Consider the following 23,180-nt stretch of genomic DNA (forward strand, 5'->3'; position numbering starts at 1 on the left):
ATGTGTCAAATAATTAAAATAGCTTTCAAAACACAGGTATTTAGAAAAAAAAATTGGGGGGGGGGGGGCTCAGCTGAATTTTCTTTCTCTGAGGGGTGGCTCACTCTCTCACACTTTGAAAACCCCTGGTCTATTGTAATAGGTATTCACACAGTATCTGTCGATACCTTTTATTGTTATCGATTTTTTACATAGACGACAATTACATCGATTTGACCAATAATGTGTGCATGGGTGTTGACTACGGATGTTGCAGTACTCAATATAAAATGTAACCGTTCAATCCGCCATCCACGGTTAAATTCCCGCTTAAGAATTGTGGCATTGTCGGTTTTGCAAAAAAAGGAATAGATAGCTTTTAGATATGGTTCTCCGACGTCTCCGGTGCTTCCACAACAAGTAAAGACTCATAGTGGTGGTTATCTCGGCCATGGTTGAGAAGGAATTGGGGGAAAGGAACTTTGGCTTTGACTCCCCAAAGTCCAGATTAAACAGCGACATGGGTAAGGTATCTTTTTTGCTTGCAGACTTGCGGACTCCCGCCGGTCTCCTGGAGCTGAGCTCCCGGACTTCCGCCGGAGCGGAGTGTTGAAACTTCCGGCGGTAGATCTCTGGCGGGAGCTCTGGTTGGAGCTCCCGAACGCGGGAGTTCGGGAGTCCACAAACAGCAACAATCCCTTTCTCCTCCATGTCGTGGTTCAATCTGTATTTCGATTGATGTGGAGAGACATCGGAGAACCCAACGCAGTCTTTTAAGATTCATAATAACATCTGGAGGCACACACAGCATTTGGCCGTGATATATTATATAATAATAATACATTTTATTTATAACGCATCAACTGAATGACCTCAAAGTGCTACAATGCACATGTTAAAAGATAAAAACAACATAAAAGAGTAATTTGATTAAAAAGAAAATCAGAATTTTTTTAAAGGTCATGCTATTTTATGTATTCTTTAATATAGGTATTAGTGGGCAACTAACACAGTATTCAAAGACGTTCCCGAAATTCAGCCGTGGTGCAGAGTTACAGCCACTCCGAGCCAGTCGCACATTGAGCTTCCCCCAAATGCGCTGTTTTGGTGTCTGTAGCTATAATGCAAATGAGGAGGAGCGAGGCGGGTCAAGGAGGAGGGTGGGGGTGTGGCCCTGAGCAGCTTGCAGCCACGGTACCATGCGCTCTGTTTACAGTGGATGTATCGCAATGGCGAGGCGCACACAGCCTTTAGCCGTGTTCTGTAAATATTCTAGAACACACGGGAGTCCTGGAGCTCTATATCTAAATATTATCATATAGCCTACATAGATATCTATATCATATAATATATATTATAACGGCCAAAAGCTGTGTGAGCCGATATTATGAATCTCAAACGACCGTGTTGGGTCCTCCGACGTTCCTGGTTCTTCAACGTCCTCATCAATGTGAAGTAGACTGAACCGCGACAAGGAGGAGAAAGGGATCGTTGCCGGGCAGCGCTTAGGCACCTCCGCCTCAGGCGGTGGTCCCTCAGCGGGTCTCAAGCTGGAGACATTCGCCGCCAACAATCCCTTTCTCCTCCATGTCGTGGTTCATGTTCTTGAGGGAGTCAAGGCCAAAGTTCCTTCCCCCCAATTCATTCTCAACCTTGGCTGAGATAACCCCCAATACGAGTCTCGTTGTAGAAATACCAGAGACGAGAGTCCGACAGAACGGTTATCCAAATAACAAGGAAGTGTACAACACTTGCGTTACAGTCCTGGAGCTCTATAATATCATATAATACATAGAAATCTATATCATTTAATACATATTATCACGGCCAAAAGCTGTGTGCGCCTCCAGACGATATAATGAATCACAAACGACTTTGTCGGGTTCTGCGACGTCTCTGGTTCTTCCACTTTCACATCAACCTGAAGTCGACTGAACCGGGCGCTGCCTGCTGCCGGCTGCACGCTGCCGGGCGATGGTGCCTCGCGGCAACCGGCGGCATGTCGCAGTTCATGTACTTCAGCCAGTCAAAGCCAAAGTTCCTTTCCCCCAATTCCTTCTCAACCATGGCTCAGATAACCCCCACAACAGTCTCGTTGTGGAAATACAAGACACGTCAAAGAACCGACAAGAAACACTTGCGTTACAGTGTGTGTATTCTCACACACACACACACACACACACACACACACACACACACACGTGGCGCTCGCATGGTCGAGTCTCATTGGCGGGCCAACGTCTCTGGGCGGGCCAGGCAGAGTAAGGGGAGGAGCTGAGATTCCTGATGACGTCATGAATACAGACATTCCAAATCAGCGCACTTGAGCCTCCGTTTTTTCAAAGGCGAGCAGAACAGCTAGTGCTCGTTTTACACCAAACGCAAGTTTTAGCTATTGGAAAATAAAGTGAGATTTTCATGTTATGGGACCTTTAAAAGAATCCACAGTCGCACAGTGGGTGCAGCTGAGCAGAAGGCGCGATCGCCCATAATTCGGAGCGTTGTCCTCGGAAGCTGGAGGATGTTGGCCTGTCCAGAGCGGAGATGGCGTGAGGAGGAATGGGGGGTGATGAGTTCTTTGAGGTATAGGGGGGCAGTGCCATGGAGGCACTGGTGGGACAGCAGGAAAATCTTGAATTCAATCCTGTACTGGACAGGAAGCCAGTGGAGGGGTTGAGGATGGGTGTGATGTGGCGGTACTTCCGCACCCCCATCAGGATCCTGGCAGCACAATTCTGGATGTACTGCAGCCGCTGGATGTTCTTGCTGGGGATCCTGATGAGGAGTGTGTTGCAGTAGTCCAGCCTGGAGGAGACAAAGGCGTGGACAAGTTTTTCAGAATCGGGGAGAGTGAGTATGGGGCGGAGTTTTGCAATGTTCCTGAGGTGGAAGGAGGAGGTTTTGCAAAGATGTTGAATGTGGGTCTCAAAGGTCAGGTGACGGTCCATTCTGACACTGAAGTTAGTGACTAAGGATGAGTGGTGGATGTCGTGGCCGGAGAAGCTGATGCTGGTGATAGTGGATGACCGGGTCTCGTGTGGAGTGCCAACAAGAATGGCTTCCGTTTTTGAGCCATTGTGCTGCAGGATGTTAGCCGCCATCCTCAACTTTATCGCCTCCAGGCAGGTGGAAAGTGTGGATAGGGCTGGAGAGGGGTTGGGTTCGTTTTTACGTAGAGTTCAGTGTCATCAGCGTAGCAGTGGAAAGATATTCCATGCCGGCTGATGACACGAACAAGGGGGAACATGTTTAGCGTGAAGAGGGTGGGGCCAAGGACTGATCCTTGAGGGACACCACAAGTGAGAGTGCATGTACGAAATAGCACCACCCAGGGATACATATTCTGTTTTGTCCGAGAGATATGAAGTGAACCATGCCAGGGTAGTGTTAGAGAGTCCGATGGAGTGGTGAAGGCGGTGTAGAAGGATATGGGGGTCGACGGTGTCAAATGCTGCAGTGAGGTCGGGAAGGATGAGAAGTGATGGAGAGCCAGCAGTCATCAGCAGGTCATTGGTGACCCTGACCAGGGCCGTTTCCGTACTGTGGCCAGAGCGGAAACCAGACTGGAACTTTGTTATGAGGTGGTTGTGGAGTTGGGCAGAAACTACCTTTTCCAACACCTTTGATAGGAAAGGGAGGTTGGAGATGGGGCGGTAGTTGGCAGGTGCTTCGGGGTCAAGGCTGGGCTTTTTGAGTAATGACTTGATGACAGCAGTTTTCAGAGACGTGGGGACATGGCTGAACCGGAGAGACTGATTGATGATTTTGGTGACTAATTGCAGAGGAGTGACTTTTTATCAGGGTTGAGGGAAATGGGTCCAGGTCACAGGTGGAGGGCTTCATCATCCTTAGGATGTCTTCAATCTCATGCTGAGTGATGTTGGTGAAACAGCAGAGGTGCAGAGTAGTCCCGGACGGAGGGTTGGCGGATGTGAATGGAGATGCAGGAGGGGAAATGGGGCTGGGGAGAAGAGAGAGCAGGCAGGCTGGAGAGAGGGGAGGGTGGGGAGGCTGGGGGGCTAGAGAGAGGGCAGGGCGGAGGGGCGGGGGGGCTGGAGAGAAGGGAGCGGGTGTTGTCTACTTTCGATTTGAAGGAGATGAAGCTGTTGCACCCTTCCTATGTGTTGTCTGAGTGTAGGGGGGTCTGAGGTTTGAGGAGATGATTTATGGTTGAGAAAAGCTGCTTTGAGTTACCACGGCTATTGTTGATTATGTGGGAGTAGAACCGGGACCGTGTGTCAGTGAGGTACTTGCTGTAGGCCTTCTGATGTTCCCGGTCCCGAGTCCATGAAACACCGTTCAAAAACACACCCCGTTCTCTTCAGTAGTTGTAGCTCACTGGTGTACCAGGGGGCTGACCATGTGAAGGTGACGGTTCTGGGCTTGACTGGGCATGGCGGTCCAGGAGGTGTGAATTGTAGAGATCCACAGATTCAGTGACTGAAGAGGGGTTGGCAGCGGAGAGATGGAGGAGGTCATTAGTAGGGCCCTATGAAATCCGATTTTTTTTTTTCCAAGTTCCGATTTTTTTTTTTTGCAAATTCAATTTTTTCCATTTTAATTTTCATGAATTCCGTTTTTACACTTTAAGCTATTTAAATCATCAGAACAAGTGTCAAATAAGTGCGAACGAATACAATTCTTACAATTTAATCAGATAGAAGACTACATTTATTAAAACATCACAACATTGCACTGTTTTTAGCGCTTCAAATAAAAAAATGAAATAAATAATAAAGTGCTTATGTGTCGCTTTGTGCGGGATGTGTCCGCACAAAGCGACACATCTGGTCACCCTTTTATCGACCACAAAAATAGACTAGGCCCAATAACACTGCCGGATCGTTAAGAACGAACGTTATTTCACGTTCCGAACCGGTTCAGGAACGATATGTTGGTGGCGGAACGCAAGAACGAGAACGTTAAATATACCGGTTCCGTTCGGAGCGGAACGATTGAAAAATAATTTCCTTTTCAAGCCCTGTTTACCAGTTAGTAAATGCCTGCTCACCTATCTACCCATCTATCTATCTATTATCTATCTATCTATCTATTACCTATAATCTATTCTCTAAATTTAATTAAGGAAATTAAATTAACACAAGCTAGCTGGACTATGATACACATTAAACACTCAGTTTACTAGCTAAATTCGATTAAACAATTAAATGCAATACAAATATAAAGTAAAAACAAGTGTTATCTAGCGATCCGTTATCTGTATTATATTATTTCGTCTTCGGCAACATGATCGCGATTGAAACCTGCCTGGCAACGGACAACCCCTTACGTCATCTGTTGTCCGTTGCCTGGCAACGGACAACTGATGACGTAGGCCGGTACAATTTTCGCCCCCGGTACAATTTTAACGTGACAGAGGCGCTACGGGGGGGTTTAGCGGGGTTTGTTTACCTACGTTGCTATGGTTACCAGTCTTGTGTGTTCCACGGTTTATTAGGTATCTAAATCGCTGTCTAATCAATACTTCATTCACTGCCTCTTCCGTGGTCATTACAAAATTATGAATAGACTGTGTGGAGAAAGTTAATGCTGTTACTGTAGTCGATAAAGTCTACAAATTCAACCCCCGACTGGTTGAAGGATTTCGGGTGGCTAGTTTATGATGCTAAGAACATGAAAATGTTCTGTACATTTTGTAAGGATACAGTTTCAAGTCTTCCCTCACAAGCTCGGCCAGGATGTCCAGCTACAGCGGACAACACGTTATATAGTCTAGCTTTCAAGAAAGACGTTTTGCTTTCCGTTCATTTATGTACTATGGCTGCAATGGTTGGCTACGTAATGCTTGGGTTATACTGTTAAGAGGCACCATTATTTTGAACATAAAATCACTGAAGATAATTACTGAACATAATGATAGCGCGTCTTGTGCACAATTTGTCTGTGCAAAATGAATTAATAACAACTAGGGATGGGCGTGAGGAATCGATTACTCGAGTACTTCTCGTTACAAATGAACTCGGTTGGTGGACAGGCAAACTCGAGTTTGCATATACACACACAAACAAAGTTTTCTGAAGCAAATGTATACGTTTTCTGTGCGGCGCCACTAACGCATGCCGTGGGCACAAAGAAAATGAAATGTATCAAATTTCTGTGTGGCGCATTCCGTGCCGTGTGCAGGCACGCAAGAATTCAAGAGATGGCGGTTAAGGCAAAGCGCAGCGAAGAATTGAAATACTTTAAAGAAATAGCAGATCATAGGGTGAAATGTAAAATATGCCAAGTGAAATCGAGCTACCAGAGTACTACAAGTACTATGCGGCAACATGCAGAACAACCTTTTTTTCCGTAAAATAACACAAAATAGAAGTATTTGCAATTGATCAGCGCGCTGTCTTCTCTTCTCTCGGAAAGCGAGTTAAAGGCCCACTATGCAACTTTTTTAGCCAAAATTACATTAAGTATGCAGGTTGGGAGTTATGCTGATGGTTCTGCATCCATTTCTGGGTCGATTGGTGGGTGTGTCATTTACCCATGTCGCCTCTCCAGTAGGGCTGAACGATTTATCGTTTTCTGATCGAAATCGCGATTTCAGACAACGCGATCTCGGGATCGCCAAAGACACGTTTTTTTCGGTTTTACTGTGCGTTCACGCGTCAACGTAGAGACGCGAATCGGGCGAATTAATATAATATAATTTTATAGATAATATCATGGCCAAAAGCTGAGTGAGCCTCCGGATGGCCGTAGGGCTGGGAGCTCTCTTCGAGGGGTTTGTTTACCGGCGTTTGTTTACCGGCGTTGCAATGGTTAACATGCGTTCAACAGCGTGGCCACTGAGTCACATGTGTAACGTAACAGCCAATCAGCGTTCAACCGTCAAACTCAGTGCAGTTCAGTCCGGGGTGAACTGCAGCATGGAGGAGAAAGTGAATGTTGCCGTTTGCGACTCCCGGAGCTCTATATAATAGTATCGTAATATAATATTTGTATATATAATATCACGGGCAAAAGCTCTGTGCACCACCGGACGGCCGTAGCGCGGGGAACTCTCATAGGGATTGGGCTTCTCGGGGTTTGTTTACCGGAGTTGCTATATTTCCGGTCTTGTGTGTTCCAACGGTTTATTAGGTAGGCCTATCTAATAAATCTCTGTCTATTCAATACTTCATTCACTGCCTCTTCCGTGGTCATTACAATATTATGAATAGACTGAGTTGGGTTCTCTGACGTCTCTCTCTTTGTTGTTGTACTCTAATGCACGAATTAACAAAAAGAGCCATCTTTGACTGTCTTAAAAAGTAGTAGTACTTTTCTAAGTTAAGACAGTCAAAGATGGCTCTTTTAGTTCATTTGTAACAACTGCAATTGGTCAAGGACTTTAGTTTACATTTATGTTTCTTAATAAATACATTTAAATAAATTCTTAACTTTAGTTTTCATTCTTACATTAGAGTAATGGCATGTAATGTTTTAATGGTATGATGTCATGTTTGTAAATATTACTGTACATAATGAATATTGCACTGAAGCTTGATTTGAAGAAAATCGTGAAGAAAATCGAAATTGCAATATCTGCCAGAAAAATCGCAATGCAATCTTTTCCTGAAATCGTTCAGCCCTACTCTCCAGTGAAAAAGCGCATATGCAACTTGATCTGTTCGGACCGAGCCAATCCGGATGTGACGCAGCGGAAGTATCCTCGAAAATGTGGTCAGATTGTAGTTTCGAAAATGCTTTACGGCACAGACACACACCCAAACATGGCACCGGCTAGATATAAACAGCCAGTTGCGAGGCAATTGTTGCATTCATCATGGATCAATCGACTGATAAGGGACCCAAGAGGCGACCGTCGGTGGAACAAAAGAAGAATGGACCAGAAAAGAGATCAGACACGAGTGAAAGAGGAACTATGCAACTTTTTTGGCTTGATTTACCTTAATATAACAGGCTAGGAGTCATTGCGATGGTTCCATTATACATTTTTGTTCGATTGTTCGTTGTTTCAACTCCCCCTTGCGCATCTTGGCGGAGAAAATGAATATGTTTCTGCCGGCGACCCGCCGCCCACTCTCGCGGGAGTCTCGGGTCTCGCGAATTAACGAATTGCTTTGCGGCACAGACCCCCAAACACGGAACCGGCTCGATATAAACACAAGTAACTAAGGGATTGTTACATTCATCATAGATCAGCCGACTAAAATGAGACAGAGAAACCCAATGTCGGAGGAACAGAAGAAGAGAAAAGGGAGACTGACCGACAGAGAGGCCAGACACGAGTAAACGTTGGGCAAGCTTTTCAGGAATAGCGTGAACTGAAAGAAAAAGAAGACTTCAAATCAGACTCCGACTTGGCCGTGTTGCTTTTGAAATTGAAAGTACCCTTGGGTGAACTTTGTCCTTGTGGTATTCTTGATGTTGATAGTCTCTGCAGGGCTCCAGAGTGCGCCTAATTTGGGCGCACATGCGCCTAGAATTCGGGGTAGTGCGACCAAATATTTTATTTGGGCACACCGGTGCGACTGAAAATGTATCTGGTATAATTATTATTATTTATTTTTTAACAGAGCAGTCTATTCATAATATTGTAATAACCACGGAAGAGGCAGTGAATGAAGTATTGATTAGACAGCGATTTATTAGACACCTAATAAACCGTTGGGACACGCAAGACCGGTAACAATAGCAACGCCGGTAAACAAACCCGCGATGCCCAATCCAGGAGCCTGTACTACGAAGCTCGATTAGAGGGTTAGCGAGATATGTTGAGCTGAAAGCCTGGGTTAGCTGTACCATGAAAGTCAATCTCTTTAAGCGTCACTGTATCACCATGGTGACTTACGCTCGCAACCAAACCTGGTCGGGAGCAGCTTTTCAGCGAGTCTACCCGGAGATCGGCTGCTTATATCGGCGTGCGCAGCTTCCTAGCCCCTCCTCCGATAATGGCGTCACCATTTGTGGGTGTTCGCATGGACCTCGGCGCACTTATCGCACAGGCGTCTCTTCGGAGACAGAGGGTTTTTCGGGACAGAACCGATCCCTTGGCATTGTCTGATGATATTCTTTATGAGAGATACAGATTCGGCATTTATTTAAGGCATTTATTTAATGGTCAAGATATTATTAATCAATAGCTGTGTTCGAAATCGTTCCCTATCATGGATGTAGTGCACTAAATAGGGTGCACGCCATTTTCTAGGGTGTTCGAATTCTCAGTGGTCCACTATATAGGGCACTATATAGTGGACTTAAAATAGGGTACATACGATGTTCCCTACATGTTACTCCTGTATACCACAATGCAATGCGGTTGTATTTTTCCAGGGGAGAAGAAGAAGCCGAATAACCGCGAAAACGAATACATTTAATGATGGAGTCTCCGGCTTTCGTTTAGAAATGTCAACAATTTATTTGGGATTTAACATAGAATATTTAACATTCAAAATTAATTAAACAAGGAAATGTAACATTCAACATCAATACAACCTCCAGCTTTCGTCGTGAGTGCCCGGTTTGTTTACTTGATGTGGGCGCATCTGTCTGCGTCACACAAATACCCGGCGCATTTACTGACGCAAATGACGTTCAGAAATGTTCAGCGTAGTCCGAATTCTCGTTCCCTATTCCCTATATAGTGCACTATATCATGTACACTATATAGGGAATAGGGAACGAGTGTATAGGGAACGATTTCGAACACAGCTAATGGCGTAATTATCGACGGTGCAACCAGTGCAGCTGCCCGGGTTGCCCCCCCCCCACAACTCAGCGCAAGCCTGGCACGGTCCAACCCCCCCCCCCCCCCCCCCCTCAACAACTCAAAACTTGGGTGCACCATAAATACGTGCTGGTGCACCCAAATTAAAAATTTAGGCGCACCAGTGCACCCAAGGAAAAAGTTAGTCTGGAGCCCTGCTCTGTACAAATGTGTTTGCTCAACCATTTTGTTGTGAGCCCTGTAAAAATTGTTTTCTCAACCGTTTTGTTGTGAGCCCTGTATGTTTCTAGCTTGCTTGGTTGCAACCATATAAACACCTTTGTTTCCATTGGTGTTTTGCTGTTCGTCTGTCTCGTCCCACAGATACAGACTGAATCCCCGAATCCAGGTTCTTGTTTATTTAGATTATTATGTTGGCCAACACTCTCACACTGATTGTTCTGTTCAACCTAAAATAAAACAATTATAATCTAGGATATAAATTCTCCCCGTCAACTATAAAAAGGATGGCTTTATGTTTATTGCAATACAAATACACCATTTTAAAAATGTATAACCTTGCCTACACTTTATGAACATTTACTTCGGACATGGCTCCACGCATTCGCCGGCTTCTTTGAAAACAAATGCACATGGCTCGCGTAGAAGTGCATGGGGAAGTGTCGTCAACGAGTTGTTACGACAGTGTTGTAAAATATCTACTACGAAGCTGTAGGGGGCGCTGTGTAGAGAAATGTGCGTGCCAAAACCAAGAAAACAGCGAAGAAATTCCCGAAGTTGCATAGTGGGCCTTTAACAGACACGCATCGCTTCAGTGCGAATATAGCCCCGCCTTCTGTCACTCGCAGTGCGTTCTCTGGCCGTGATTCGAAGGTGTTAGCTAAAGGTTAGCCAACAAAGCTAGCATCGCAAGTGCAGCGCCTCCGCGAACGGTTTAGGTAGAAGGAAAATGGAGTAGTGATGGAGGAGTGCAGTTTGGAAGTACTTTGGATTGAGGAAAATTACCAAGGAAAGTCATATGCAAGAACACGGTATTGGGTTTCATAACTGTGCACATGCACAGCAATAGCGATCTTTTTCACGAAATTGGACCCTCACAAACTATATATTACATGAAAGCTGAGCCTCCACTTAGTCCAACAGTCCAAACAATATCATTCTGTGACTAAAACTCGCAAATAACAACTTAAGAAGAAACGTCCCCTTTTCTTTTAACAACCAAAAATGAAGTATTACCTTTGTGATTTTTGTCCACAAAGTTGATTCAGGTCGAATAAAATCACCATAAACAGATAACCCAGTGTCTGGGCCAAATTTTGCAACTAAACATGGTGTTTTCAATCATGAAAGTTCAGGTGGAAATGATATCTTCCACTTATGCTGTGTTCCATGGCTTTATTCACTTTAACCAAGTATCATCCCCACTGAATATTTCACTTGCACAACAATCTTTCTTTTCGCACAAAGATGACATTATCGCCCTTGCAGTTGTGGAGATATATTCTATTTACTTTGGGTATGTTCTTTCCTGAAAAAAACTTTTCCCCTGATATCGAAAATGGTATAGAATATCGATATTTTTCCAGGTATAGTGTCTAATGGTGCGGCCACACCAACCGCGTTACTCGCGTTGGACAACGCGAGTACCGCGCCTAACCTGACGCTTGACCAGTGTGTGGTGGTTCAACGCTCCAACGCGTCAACGCGCCAACGCAGCTAGATGAGTCCATTGTCCATGCAAGTGAACGGAGCGTTCCCTCTTCGTCATAACTATCAAACCAAACATCCTTCACATTCACTGAGCGAACATTATGAAAGTAAAATGCACATTTCTCGCTAGAAATGTTTCCATAAACGCATTTAATGGCGTAACTATGTTACTATTTCCACCCAGAAGAAAAAAGAAAGATGTCGGCCGTATGCTTCTGTGCAAGCTCACTACTCTCTGCCAGTGACGTCGGGTCAAGCTCCACGCTGATTGGCTACCGCGGCTAAGCGTCACGCGTTGGAGCGTTGAAAGTTCAATTTTCTGAACTCCGGGCGTTGGTGCGTTGGGCGCGTTACTGCGTTTACGTGCGTAATTACGTGCAACTGCCGCGCCTAACACCCCCAACGCAACGCTTCAACGCTTCAACGCGTGTACCGCGCCTAGACCAATGGTTCCCTATGCAAAAATGCCGATTTTCAACGCCCCTAACGCGAGCAACGCGGTTGGTGTGGCCGTACCTTAAGTTAGAAAATCCAGTATCGTGACTGACAACACTACTAGAAACGCGATTGTGATTATTCAGTTAGAGCTACAAGAAACGTGAAAGTTAAAAAAGACATATCTTTTCTACTACCTCTGACATTTAGTTAAGTACATTTGCATGAAATCATGCAGGTCTACATATAACTTGGCGATAGCTTAATAGGTTGCAACGGTGGACTGAAATCACTTCATGGCACGATGTGACCGCCTCGATAAATAAGTAAACAAAGAGAAGTTTGTTATTTTTTAAACACAACATGTGTGGAAGCTAACATTCAGCTTCAGACTGAGCTAGGCTGATTTTTCTGAGCCCCCCCAAAACCAGGCCGTGTGCCTGGCAAAAAGAGGCCTGTTCACGATTCTGATTATAATTTTGACAAGTGAACATCACATTCGGGCAAGTTGAACCTGACCTGTACTTGCCCGATGGGCAAGTGCTTTTGAAACCTTAAAGTCAACCCCTGACATGTATTCCATCCTGAGTCTGTAAAATAAATGATGGATCCATTTTTCTCAACTAGATGCATTCAGCACTATTTTATGCGATGTTTGCCAGCAAACATGGACGGGTACAAGACCATATTTTCCCCCTTACTTTCTTCATTGTAAACATGTTCATAAACAAAGGCTGGGTGTGAACTAGGGTTGCTGCGGTATACGGTATTACTGGTGTTGAGGCCAACACCGAGTACTCGGTGTTGCACACCGGCAACAACGTGTTGTTTTTTTTGGGGTTTTTTTTTGTAATAGAAAACAAATTCAGTAAAAATGAATAATATAATTATAATTAAGAAAATTAAAATGTGTAGAATAGGCCACAGTTCTGCTCTGTGCGGGAGAATTAGCGCGCAGAGAATTCCCGCGCTTCCTTACAAGACCGGTGACCATAGCAACGCCGGTAAACAAACCCAGAGAAGCCCCATCCCTACGTGGGCTCCCCGCGCTACGGCCATCCGGAGGCGCACAGAGCTTTTGGCCGTGATATTATGATATATAAAATTATATTATACTATTATATACAGAACGTAATAAGAAGCCGAGAATTGGCACGCTGCCAGCCGCTGTCACCGAGTGTGAGAGGAGAGTTGACGGAGAAGATGGCAGTTGACCTTTAGTTTCGAGGTTAATACCGTTTATACCGGTGTTGACACGAGCATATTACTCTGTGTGAAAATGTCCACACCGCGGCAACCCTAGTGTACTGTGAACGTAGTCTAGTTGGTGGCTAGATTTATGACGTTATGCTCAACATTTTGTCAAAATATTGACAGGTTGAGATAGCAATACAACAGCTCCTAAATTTGTGACAGTGATCAGATATGTGAAAAACTCACAAAGAAGCTTTTGTGGACAGCAGTAAAGTTATGACAAAATATGCAAGTTCTAGCACTGTCATCTAGGGCTGTCAATCCTCCCCTCAAATCATATTCGAATTTCTAATGCTTCTTATGTTGAATATTCGAATAATATTCGAATATTTTAATAATAATATTAATTTTTTTTTTTTTATTATATCATTATATACACCGATACCATCTTATTATTAGGCCTACGTCCCGCGTCCACTAGAGGGCGCGTCAACCAAATCTGTTATGTAACATTTGCAACAAGTTTTACCAAATCAATACAAAATTTATATAAATAGGTAAGATATAACGCCAGAAATATTCAAGCAATGATGTTTAATGAAGAAGCTGATGTTCAATCATTCAAATACACACACACTGCTATTTTACGATGTTATTCTTGGCTGTTTTGACCGTGGCTCTTCCTCAGCCGCTAACTGTTCTGCGTACTCCGAGTAATGCACTGAATGGAGGTGTGCGCTAATGTTGCTCGTAGTCGAGTGGTACTTTAACGACTTACAGCATAATTTGCAAATGACGGTTTCTCTGGATGTAATCTTGATGGAAATCCAACAATTTTCCACACGGTGCTTTTTAAGTTTTTAGAAGTTATGCTTTCCATCTCTGTGTCTGCTCGCGCGCTGCTTCCCACCATCTTGTAAGCATACAATGCCGAACGAACGTCACGACGCACGACGTTGACTTTGATTTGCGTCGTTGCTAGGCAAAAGTTAAATGTAATTCTTGACTTGTCAATAAAATTTGCAAAAAAAAAAAAAGTTTGAACGTTAGTTGCCGCACTCGAATGTTCTCCTTTTTTGAAAATTCGAATTATATTCGAATAGCGAAGTTCGTTTTGACAGTAAGGACTTCTTCTAAAATACTGAGATTTGTGTTTTATGAAGCTGAATAACGAAGTAGGGAGAATGTTAACTTGTGTTAAACCTCTAGCTGTTTTTGCAGAAGCCCGAAATTCCAGGGAATATGTGATTTAAATATCCAGATTCAACATGTCATAACAAGCAAGTACAATGAAGCTAATGAGAAAAACGTGCAAAAACGACAAGCATACAAAATGTTGGATTTCAAAGTATGTGGTTGCAACGCAAATCTTTTTTTAACTTTGTTGCCAGTCAAATGTGGGTGTGCATTGGAGTATTTCCTATTAAACAAACCAGTGTTAGTGCAATCTGAGATCACTCATTGATTTAATCCCTAGGATTGAGGCACGTCATGCATGTCTGAACTCAAACAGCTGCTGGAAAAAGTTAATTTGACCAATTTACAGAAACGAAAAAATTCTCAAGGTACTTTTGCATTTGTTGAAACTGTAGACGTTTTTAACAAATGACAATTGTTTTTTTTTGTTTCTATATCCTCCTCTACTAGCAAGTCCTGAGTCAAGACTCACTCAAAACATTTAGCGGTTCACCCCAAGGTCTAGGATATGAAGAATGAAGAAGTAAGTGAGGAAATTGTCTGTGTGCCTTTGAGGATGAAAGTGCCATTCACAAAACTAACTTATGCAAGATCTCTAAATATATGATGTATAAGATATAAATAATATTATTTCCATCAGTTGTTTTTACCCTGAAATATACAGCAGTGGAGAAATGGCATGAGGCTATTATCTAAATCATAATAACTATTTTGCATCCCCACCTCTAAGACTAGCAGGAAACGTGTTTAGACGGAGGATTAGCTGGACTTATTGATTAATTATTGGAGCCGATAAATAATAACAGTGTGATGTAGTTAACGTAGGCTATAATTAACAATCTATCATTTGGTTGATGTCGGACCACAACAAATACATCAAACTAGACATACAATGATACTCCACTGGTCTTCACTGGTTGGGCTCATGACCTCCGGAGGGGCGTCATATTATGGAGGGGGGCACATTATGGAGGGGGGGGGGGGGGGGGGCACATTATGGAGGGGGGGGGTGGTCACATTATGGAGGGGGGGGGGGGGGGGGGGTCACATTATGGAGGGGGGGTCAACTATGGAGAGGGGTCATATTATGGAGGGGGGTCACATTACGCCATCCAGTGAAGCATATGTCAGTTCATTTGGACTTGCCCGAGAATGAGAAAAAAGCCCTTCTCTCTCGATCATGATATTCCGCAAGTGACGTTTTAAGCGAAGAAGAGAAGTAACATGTGCATGGGACATGATTTCACTCCTCGATTCCACAAGTTATGAAATGTTAATGACATTCATAACATCTAGCTTACATTGCTGTTGCAGATTGAGTCTGTGTCCGAGGACTCTGATGTCACGCAGTGGGCGGACTTCAACAAACCGTTTTTAAAATCATGAATTTGATTCTCTACAATCATTTCAAAATAGTTGATACACTCTAGAGCTGATCGTGTTTAACTCTATAGCCTTATATTACGATTAATATCTATTGGGATATGAAACGTAGGTAAACGGTGTGGACCTTATATTACATCCCAGATTTAGTCAGAAAATCAACAATAAATCCCCACATTGTTAATTCGAAGTGATTCAAGAGGCCTACCTCGGGTCGGTGTCGAGAAGGCTACATGTTCGAATCCCAAAATGAGAACAGCGTTCACGGTGTGTCGGTATTTAGCCAGTAGGTTGTCGGTCATGTCCTGCGACTTGTTGCGCTAATGCCTAACTTTTCCAGTGTGGCTGTTGATCGGAAGTGACGTGTTTTAGGACACATGTTATACTCACAAGTAATACAGACCAACAGCGGCGGCCCATACGTTTGATTCGATTTCAGTGGTGCATTGAGGCAAAGAAACAGAGGAGCCCCGCGAAACGGGGTCTGACAACTTAACTCTTGTTATATTATTATACTTACCCAAGACATGCCTGGCACTACTGGGATCTCATTGGTGTATTACCATCAGTTGTGTGTGTGTGTGTGTGTGTGTGTGTGTGTGTGTGTGTGTGTGTGTGTGTGTGTGTGTGTGTGTGTGTGTGTGTGTGTGTGTGAGAGAGAATCATTTATATACCCTTTATATTATTTTGTATTTTACCTGCATGATTCTGCGTAGCATTTTATATGGTACTACATTTTTCACCATCAAAATACCTTATTTGGAATTGAAATGAAGAAAATCAAGTCAATCAATTAATTCTTATTTGAAAAATGTGGTGAATTTAACGACACGGTTCATCTTTTACTTTCAAAACGATTTATATGGCATTCACTAAACACATATTATATGTGTTTAGTGAATGCTGACCTTTCCAACTAAAGCCAAGAGCCAGATGTTAGGGGATGTTATTGGGGGTTTTATCCAATGAGAAAGGGCCTTAATATCTATGCAAATACAAATTAAAGTTGCAATTTGCAAAAATGTTTTAGCTTGGATGGTTGCTGCAATTCATCAGGGAAGGCAGTAGGTTGTATAGTTATCTCATAATAGGGTCAAATCACAATCTTCTCAGCCCGCATCAAATGCCATTGTCTCTGTTAGCGACACTCCCTCAGTTACTCAATGAAAGGGTCCCTGTTATCCTACCAGATGCGATGTTGATTAGAAATGACAAAAACAACCATCATTACAATGAGTTTGAAACCAGAAGTAGGGTTCATCGATCAGTTTACCATCCCACCCAGTGGATTTTTACCAAGGGACTGATCCATCCATCATACACCACGTTGGTATGACCAGATCCCAAAAAAACAAATGTGGGACAAAGAATAATGTTTATGTCTGACAATGTGGGACATGTTATCAATGCTCAGAGGTAGCCTCAAATTAGTATACCGTGTATATCTCTTAACTTAATGTTTTGTTACTCTCTGTGTCACATTGAAAAAAATCTAGTTTTATAAGTAGTTTTGAACATTTTGTTGTCTATAGTAGGTTTACTAGTTTACTAGTTATTTTTTACGTGTTTAATGCGTGGAGTCGTACAGTTGCTTGACAGGTGGTGGACGCTGGTGCGTTTTGGCCACCACTGCTCACCAAACGCTGGCACGCTTGGCTGCCGCTTCTCGCTCTGAACATCATTCTGAACATTATTTTGAACATTATTTTTAAGTTCTTTGGTGCTGCTTTACTATTTTTAACAAGCTAGCTGCCTACTTTTTTTCAACCACTTTGACTTCTGCTTCAGGATCCATCGCCCTAATCTGGCTGAAGGTAAACCCAGGCGGGCTTCCACCTGTACAAGTACGGTTGCGTTGGCCCTCGCTCTGGCCGGACCGCTGCCTTCCTTTCAAGCCAACCCAGCTCCCATCTGGCGGACGTCTTTCATCGCCGCTCAGTTGAGGCCACCATCCACCTCCAGCAACGTTTGCTTCCTCACAACCTCGGCAATGGCACTTCGCTACTCAACCATGCAGCTCTGCCAGCTTTTTCCCCAAATGCCTCCTTCCACTGAACTCATCACCACACAAAAGAATTCTCGGCTTCTTCTCCGTCCCCGTTACATTCACAGAGGTTCTCGTCGTAAATGTATGTACAGTTCCACTGCCATAAACAGTATTCCATCGCTGTGGTCTGATCGCAGTTCACAAACCGGCTCCCGCACTTCCTCATCGCATCATCACAACAACACACGTCATCAGAATGACTCCAGTGTTAACACTTTCAACCTCCGCCCAATCCCTACTTCCGCTCAATCAATTTCAAAACAAAAGTACCTAAAACTCGCCCACTTCAACACACGATCCCTCAACATAAAAGCCTCATTCTCAATGAATTTATCACCGACAAGCAACTTGACCTCCTCTGTCTAAATTAAACTTGGCAAAAACCCCAGGACTACTTTGAACTTAACCAAACTACCCCTGTTGGATATTCTTACCTGGACAACCCACGCTCTGCGGGCAGAGGAGGGGGTATTGCTGCTGTTTACCATCAAGACCTCCAACCCCAACCACTCTCCATCCCTGCTGCCCCATCATTTGAACACCTCATTTCCAAACTGCCCGGCCCCAAACCTCTCATCATTTCAATCATCTATCGCCCCCCAAAACTCAACCCATCATTCCTACCAGATCTCTCTGAATTCATCACTGCACAATCTTCAATGTCGCCATCTGTTTTATTCCTCGGCGATTTCAACCTCTACATTGACTCCACGGAATGTAAAAACGCTACGGACTTCCTGGACCTACTCAACTGCTTTAGCTTCACCCAACACATCAGCTTTCCCACCCACAACCATGGGCACATCCTAGACCTGGTTTGATCCACTGGCCTCCACATCTACAATGTCTCCAGCACCAACCGCTCCATCTCTGACCACCTGAAACCTCAGCATCATCATGGACCCCACGTTCTCCTTCAAGTCACACATGGACAGAGTCAGAAAAACATCCTCTTCCACCTCCGCAACATTGCACACCTTCGACCCACTCTTTCATCCTCCGAAACAATAATCCACGCCTTCATTACTTGCAGACTCGACTATTGCAAGAGCCTTCTGTATGGCCTCCCATCCACTATTCTTCAAAAGTTGCAATATGTACAAAACTCTGCTGCCCGACTGCTTACTAACTCCCCCTCCAGAGAACAAATTACTCCCATCCTCCGTCAACTTCATTGGCTTCCAATAAAACAACGCATCAATTTCAAGATCCTCCTCAAAACCTACAAAGCACTAAACAACTTTGCACCCTCGTACATAACAGATCTCCTCCATCGCCACTCCCCCACTCGTCGCCTACGCTCCGCTGATGCCAACCTTCTCACCTCCATCACCATGACCAAGTATCGCACCCTGGGGGACAGAGCCTTCGCCATCGCCGCCCCTACCCGCTGGAACTCCCTCCCTCTGGCCATCCAAAACTCTGATACACTCTGTTCATTCAAAAGTCAACTTAAAACCTATCTCTTCAGGACCACCTACAACATTTGACAAATCATCCTCCGCCATCTTCCACTCTCTCCCGCTCTCTTAATGTGTTGCCTATTGTTGTGGTGTTGTTTATTTTTTCCCTTTTGTTTGAGTGTCTGTACTGTCTGTATTCCTTTTTTATTTGTAAAGCGTATTTGAGTATTTAGAAAAGTGCTATAAAAAACAGATCAATTATTATTATTATTATTATGAAGCAGGATACTTTGTCACCCAACCTGTCCAATATCATCCCACTGCACAAAAGCATTTGACAGCATACACAGGGACAGTTTATGGCGCATTCTACGTTTGTATGGGATTCCTCAAGAAATCATCCTCATCATAAAGGGTTTTTACACCAACTTCACATGCCAAGTAGGTAACAGCAAGGCAAGGCAAGCACTTTTCATACACAAGGCAGACTCAAAGTGCTTCACATATAAACATTGTTATACATTAAAATAAAACAATAGATAAGTAAAAGAAAACATATGCAAAGAAATGAGTAAAATAGAAAGTTAAAAAGGCTTTTTAGTAAGTACAATTGAAAGTGCAATGTATTTAAGAAAGTGAGAAAATTAAATTGAAAGTTATTTAAGATCAGATCAACAGTCTCTCTGGAACCCAAGTCGGGACTACAACCCGACCTAAAGGACAATATTCTAGGACTCTAACCCAGCTTCTAGGACTCTAGCCCAGCAACCTTTCTCTCTGGTATCAGATCATGTATTTTTCTGGTAAAAATAGAAAATAAAGGGAAAGTTAAAAAGGCATTTTAGTAAAATAAAGGTAAAGTATTTAAGATTTAGCAGAAAGCTAAAGCAAACATAAAAGTCTTCAATCTTGTTTTGAAGGTGCTCAGAGTTGGGGCAAGTCTTAAATCCTCAGGGAGTTTATTCCAGCTATTTGTTGCATAGTAACTAAATCCTGCTTTCCCATGTTTCGTGTTTACTCTGGGGATAATTAACAGATTGGTCTCAGAAGATCTTAGTGTTCTAGAAGGCTTATGTAGTGGAAGCATATCAGTTAAATATTTTGGGCCTAAACCATGTAGGGATTTATAGGTTAGCAACATGATTTTAAAATCAATTCTCTGACCTACAGGAAGCCAATGTAACGATTTAAGAATTGGTGTAATATGTTCAAATTTTTGGTCTTTGTTAAAACTCTAGCAGCAGCATTCTGAACAAGCTGAAGCTTCCTTAGAGTTTGTTTTGGGAGACCTGTAAGGAGACCATTGCAGTAATCAAGCTTACTAGTGATAAAGGCATGTACAAGTTTTTGTAAGTCTTCTGTGGACATGAGCCCTCTAAGTCTTGCTACATTTTTAAGGTGATAATATGCAGATTTTGTAACTGATTTGATGTGACTTTCGAAATGTAAATCAGAATCCATGATAACCCCTAGGTTTCTGGCTTTGATTGAGGTTTTCAAGGACAGAGAGTGAAGGTGTTGGGTTACTTTAAGCCTTTCCGTTTTAGCACCAAATACAATTATCTCTGTTTTATTCTCATTTAGCTGAAGGAAATTTCGGCACATCCAGTCTTTCACTTGCTCAATGCACTGGCACAGCAGATCTATGGGCCGATAGTCATTTGGTGATAGCGATACATAGATTTGCGTGTCATCAGCATAGCAATGACGGTCAATATTGTTATTATGCATTATTTGCCCTAGTGGGAGCATATAGATGTTGAATAAAGAGGGTCCTAAGATCGAACCTTGTGGGACTCCACACATCACGTTGGTTGATTCTGATACAAAGTCGCCAATGGAAACAAAGTAGTTCCTATTTTGTAGGTAGGATCTGAACCAATTTAAGACTGTGCCTGAAAGCCCCACCCAGTTTTCAAACCTGTCCAAAAGTATTGTATGGTCTACAGTGTCGAATGCAGCACTGAGGTCTAGTAGCATTAGTATTGAGGTTTTGCCAGAGTCTGTGTTAAGACGGATGTCGTTTACAACTTTAATGAGGGCGGTCTCAGTGCTGTGCAGGGGTCAAAATCCTGATTGGAAGGTGTCATAACAACCAGTTGATGCCAGGAAGTGATTAAGTTGCTGGAGGACAACTTTCTCAATGATTTTACTTATGAAGGGCAGATTTGATATTGGTCTGTAGTTGTTAATAATAGAGGTATCTAGGCTCCGCTTTTTTAAAAGGGGTTTAATAACTGCAGTTTTCAGGGCTTTTGGGAAGTTGCCTGACTGGAGAGAGTTGTTAACTATCTGCAATATGTCTATTGCTAGGCAGTCAAAAACATTCTTAAAGAGGTTGGTAGGTAAAGAATCAAGGCAACAGGTGGATGGCTTTAGTTGTGTAACAGTTTCCACAAGAGTTTTAGAGTCAATAACATTAAAGCATGCCATCCCTGCCACGTTACTTTTGCCTGAACAGGGTGGTAGTCCAACATTTTTGTTTGAAGTGGAGATATTGATGGCGCGTCTGATGCCTTCAATTTTATCAGTATAAAAAGCTGCAAACTCATTACATTTCTGCGTGGAATGGAGATCAGGTGGAATTTGTGTTGGGGGGTTGGTCAGTCTGTCAACAGTTGCAAATAGGGCTTTTGCATTATTATTATTGGTTTAATGATATTGGAGAAAAATGTTTCTCTAGCACTTTTTAAGTCTGAATTGTAGGCACGGAGGCTCTCTTTGTAGATATCATGGTGAATATGAAGTTTTGTTTTACGCCAGATGCGTTCAACCTTCCTGCATTCTTTTTTCTGTGCTGTTACAGAAGCAGCTTTTCTCCAGGGTGCCTTTTGCTTTCCAGAAATCGTTTTAACCTTATAAGGTGCAATGACATCCATGATTTTCAAAATTTTCAAATTAAAGTTTTCTAGAAGATCATCAGCAGAACATGGGTTGAGAGGTGGTAGTAAGGAGATGGCCTTTCTAAAAAGTACATACGATTCTTCATTGATACACCGTTTTTTGACAGTATTTGATTTTGTCTGTATGTCGGGAATAAAAGATATATTAAAGAAAACACAAAAGTGGTCAGACAAGGAAGGATCAGTCACAGAGAGATCAGAAACATTGAGGCCCTTTGTGATAACCAGCCTGTGGGAATGACCTGGCGATGCTATCATTGACACAGATGCAAGTTTGATGCCTACATATTCCTGTTTCTTAAATTCAGCTGGAAAATCGCAAAGGGAGGAGACAGTGGAGCTGGAGTTGTTGTGGCTATGGGAGAGATGAGGAGGGGGGTGGCCGTTCCTCGCCAAGCCAGCATCTGCGATGGGGGAGGGCACGGTGTCCATGGTGTCGGGCAGGCTGTTGTCTCTCTTCAAGGTCTTTGGTCTGTAATGCAGAGGAGGGGGGTGGCCGTTCCTCGTCAAGCCAGCATCAGTGATTGGGGAAGGCACAGTGTTGATGGCGTCGGGCGGGCTGTTGTCTCTCTTCAAGGTCTGTGGGCTGTCTGCTATCTGTGTGTCAGATAGTGGCAGAGTAGATGTGTGGGGGAGGCTGTAGTCTCGCTTCTTCTCAACCTGTGCTCTGATTGTGGCCTGTGCGTCAGACCATGGCAAGATTGTGGCCTGTGCGTAAAGCGAGAAGAGAAGATTGTCCCTCAACAGTTTTGAGCCTAACCTGTTTGGGTGTAGGCCATCTGCTCTGAAAAGATATTTGCGCCCCCAGAATAAGTTGAAATTGTCAATAAAGCCCCTTCCTCTTTCATTGCAGACTCTGGAAAGCCATGTATTCAGTGCAAGTAGACGACTGAATCTGTTTATTCCCCTGTCAACTGCTGGTATGGGTCCACTGATGAATGAGTTGATGTGTATTTTGTCCAGTGTATCCAATAGATCAGTGTAATCCCTCTTCAGAAGTTCTGACTGTTCTCTTTGAATATCATTAAATCCTGCATGCACAATAATCTGGGAGATTTTGGGGTTTTCCAATATGATTTTGGCTAGTTTATGGTTGATATCACTAACCATTCCATATGGGAAGTTGCATGTTTTGATCTTCTTACCGGTTATATCCTTGATGGTTGAGTCTCTTATAATCAGAGTGTCTGGTTCATCTGCTTCCTCTGAGATGGGCCCTTGTTGGACGGTGGCAGACACATGCG

At 43.4% G+C, this 23,180-nt stretch overlaps 2 protein-coding genes across 2 annotated transcripts in view; both read right to left on the reverse strand.

Moving 5' to 3' along the window:
• The window catches only part of pparaa (peroxisome proliferator-activated receptor alpha a), an 82,633-nt gene extending 66,657 nt beyond the window's left edge, over positions 1–15,976 (reverse strand). Inside the window, exon 1 of the mRNA XM_056587966.1 lies at positions 15,792–15,976. The gene's annotated coding sequence lies outside the window, so the exon portion shown is untranslated. The remainder of the gene's footprint in view (positions 1–15,791) is intronic.
• LOC130380685 (uncharacterized) lies at positions 1,552–3,319 on the reverse strand. The gene is made up of 2 exons (XM_056587975.1): positions 1,943–3,319; positions 1,552–1,900 (listed from the first exon to the last, which is right to left on the reverse strand). The coding sequence occupies exon 1, from the start codon at positions 3,078–3,080 to the stop codon at positions 2,412–2,414; it is 669 nt and encodes a 222-aa protein (XP_056443950.1). The 5' UTR covers positions 3,081–3,319; the 3' UTR covers positions 1,552–1,900; positions 1,943–2,411.
• Positions 15,977–23,180: the final 7,204 nt, after the last annotated feature.

The sequence above is a fragment of the Gadus chalcogrammus genome, chromosome 4, assembly GCF_026213295.1.
Source record: "Gadus chalcogrammus isolate NIFS_2021 chromosome 4, NIFS_Gcha_1.0, whole genome shotgun sequence".
Lineage (NCBI taxonomy): Eukaryota > Metazoa > Chordata > Actinopteri > Gadiformes > Gadidae > Gadus > Gadus chalcogrammus.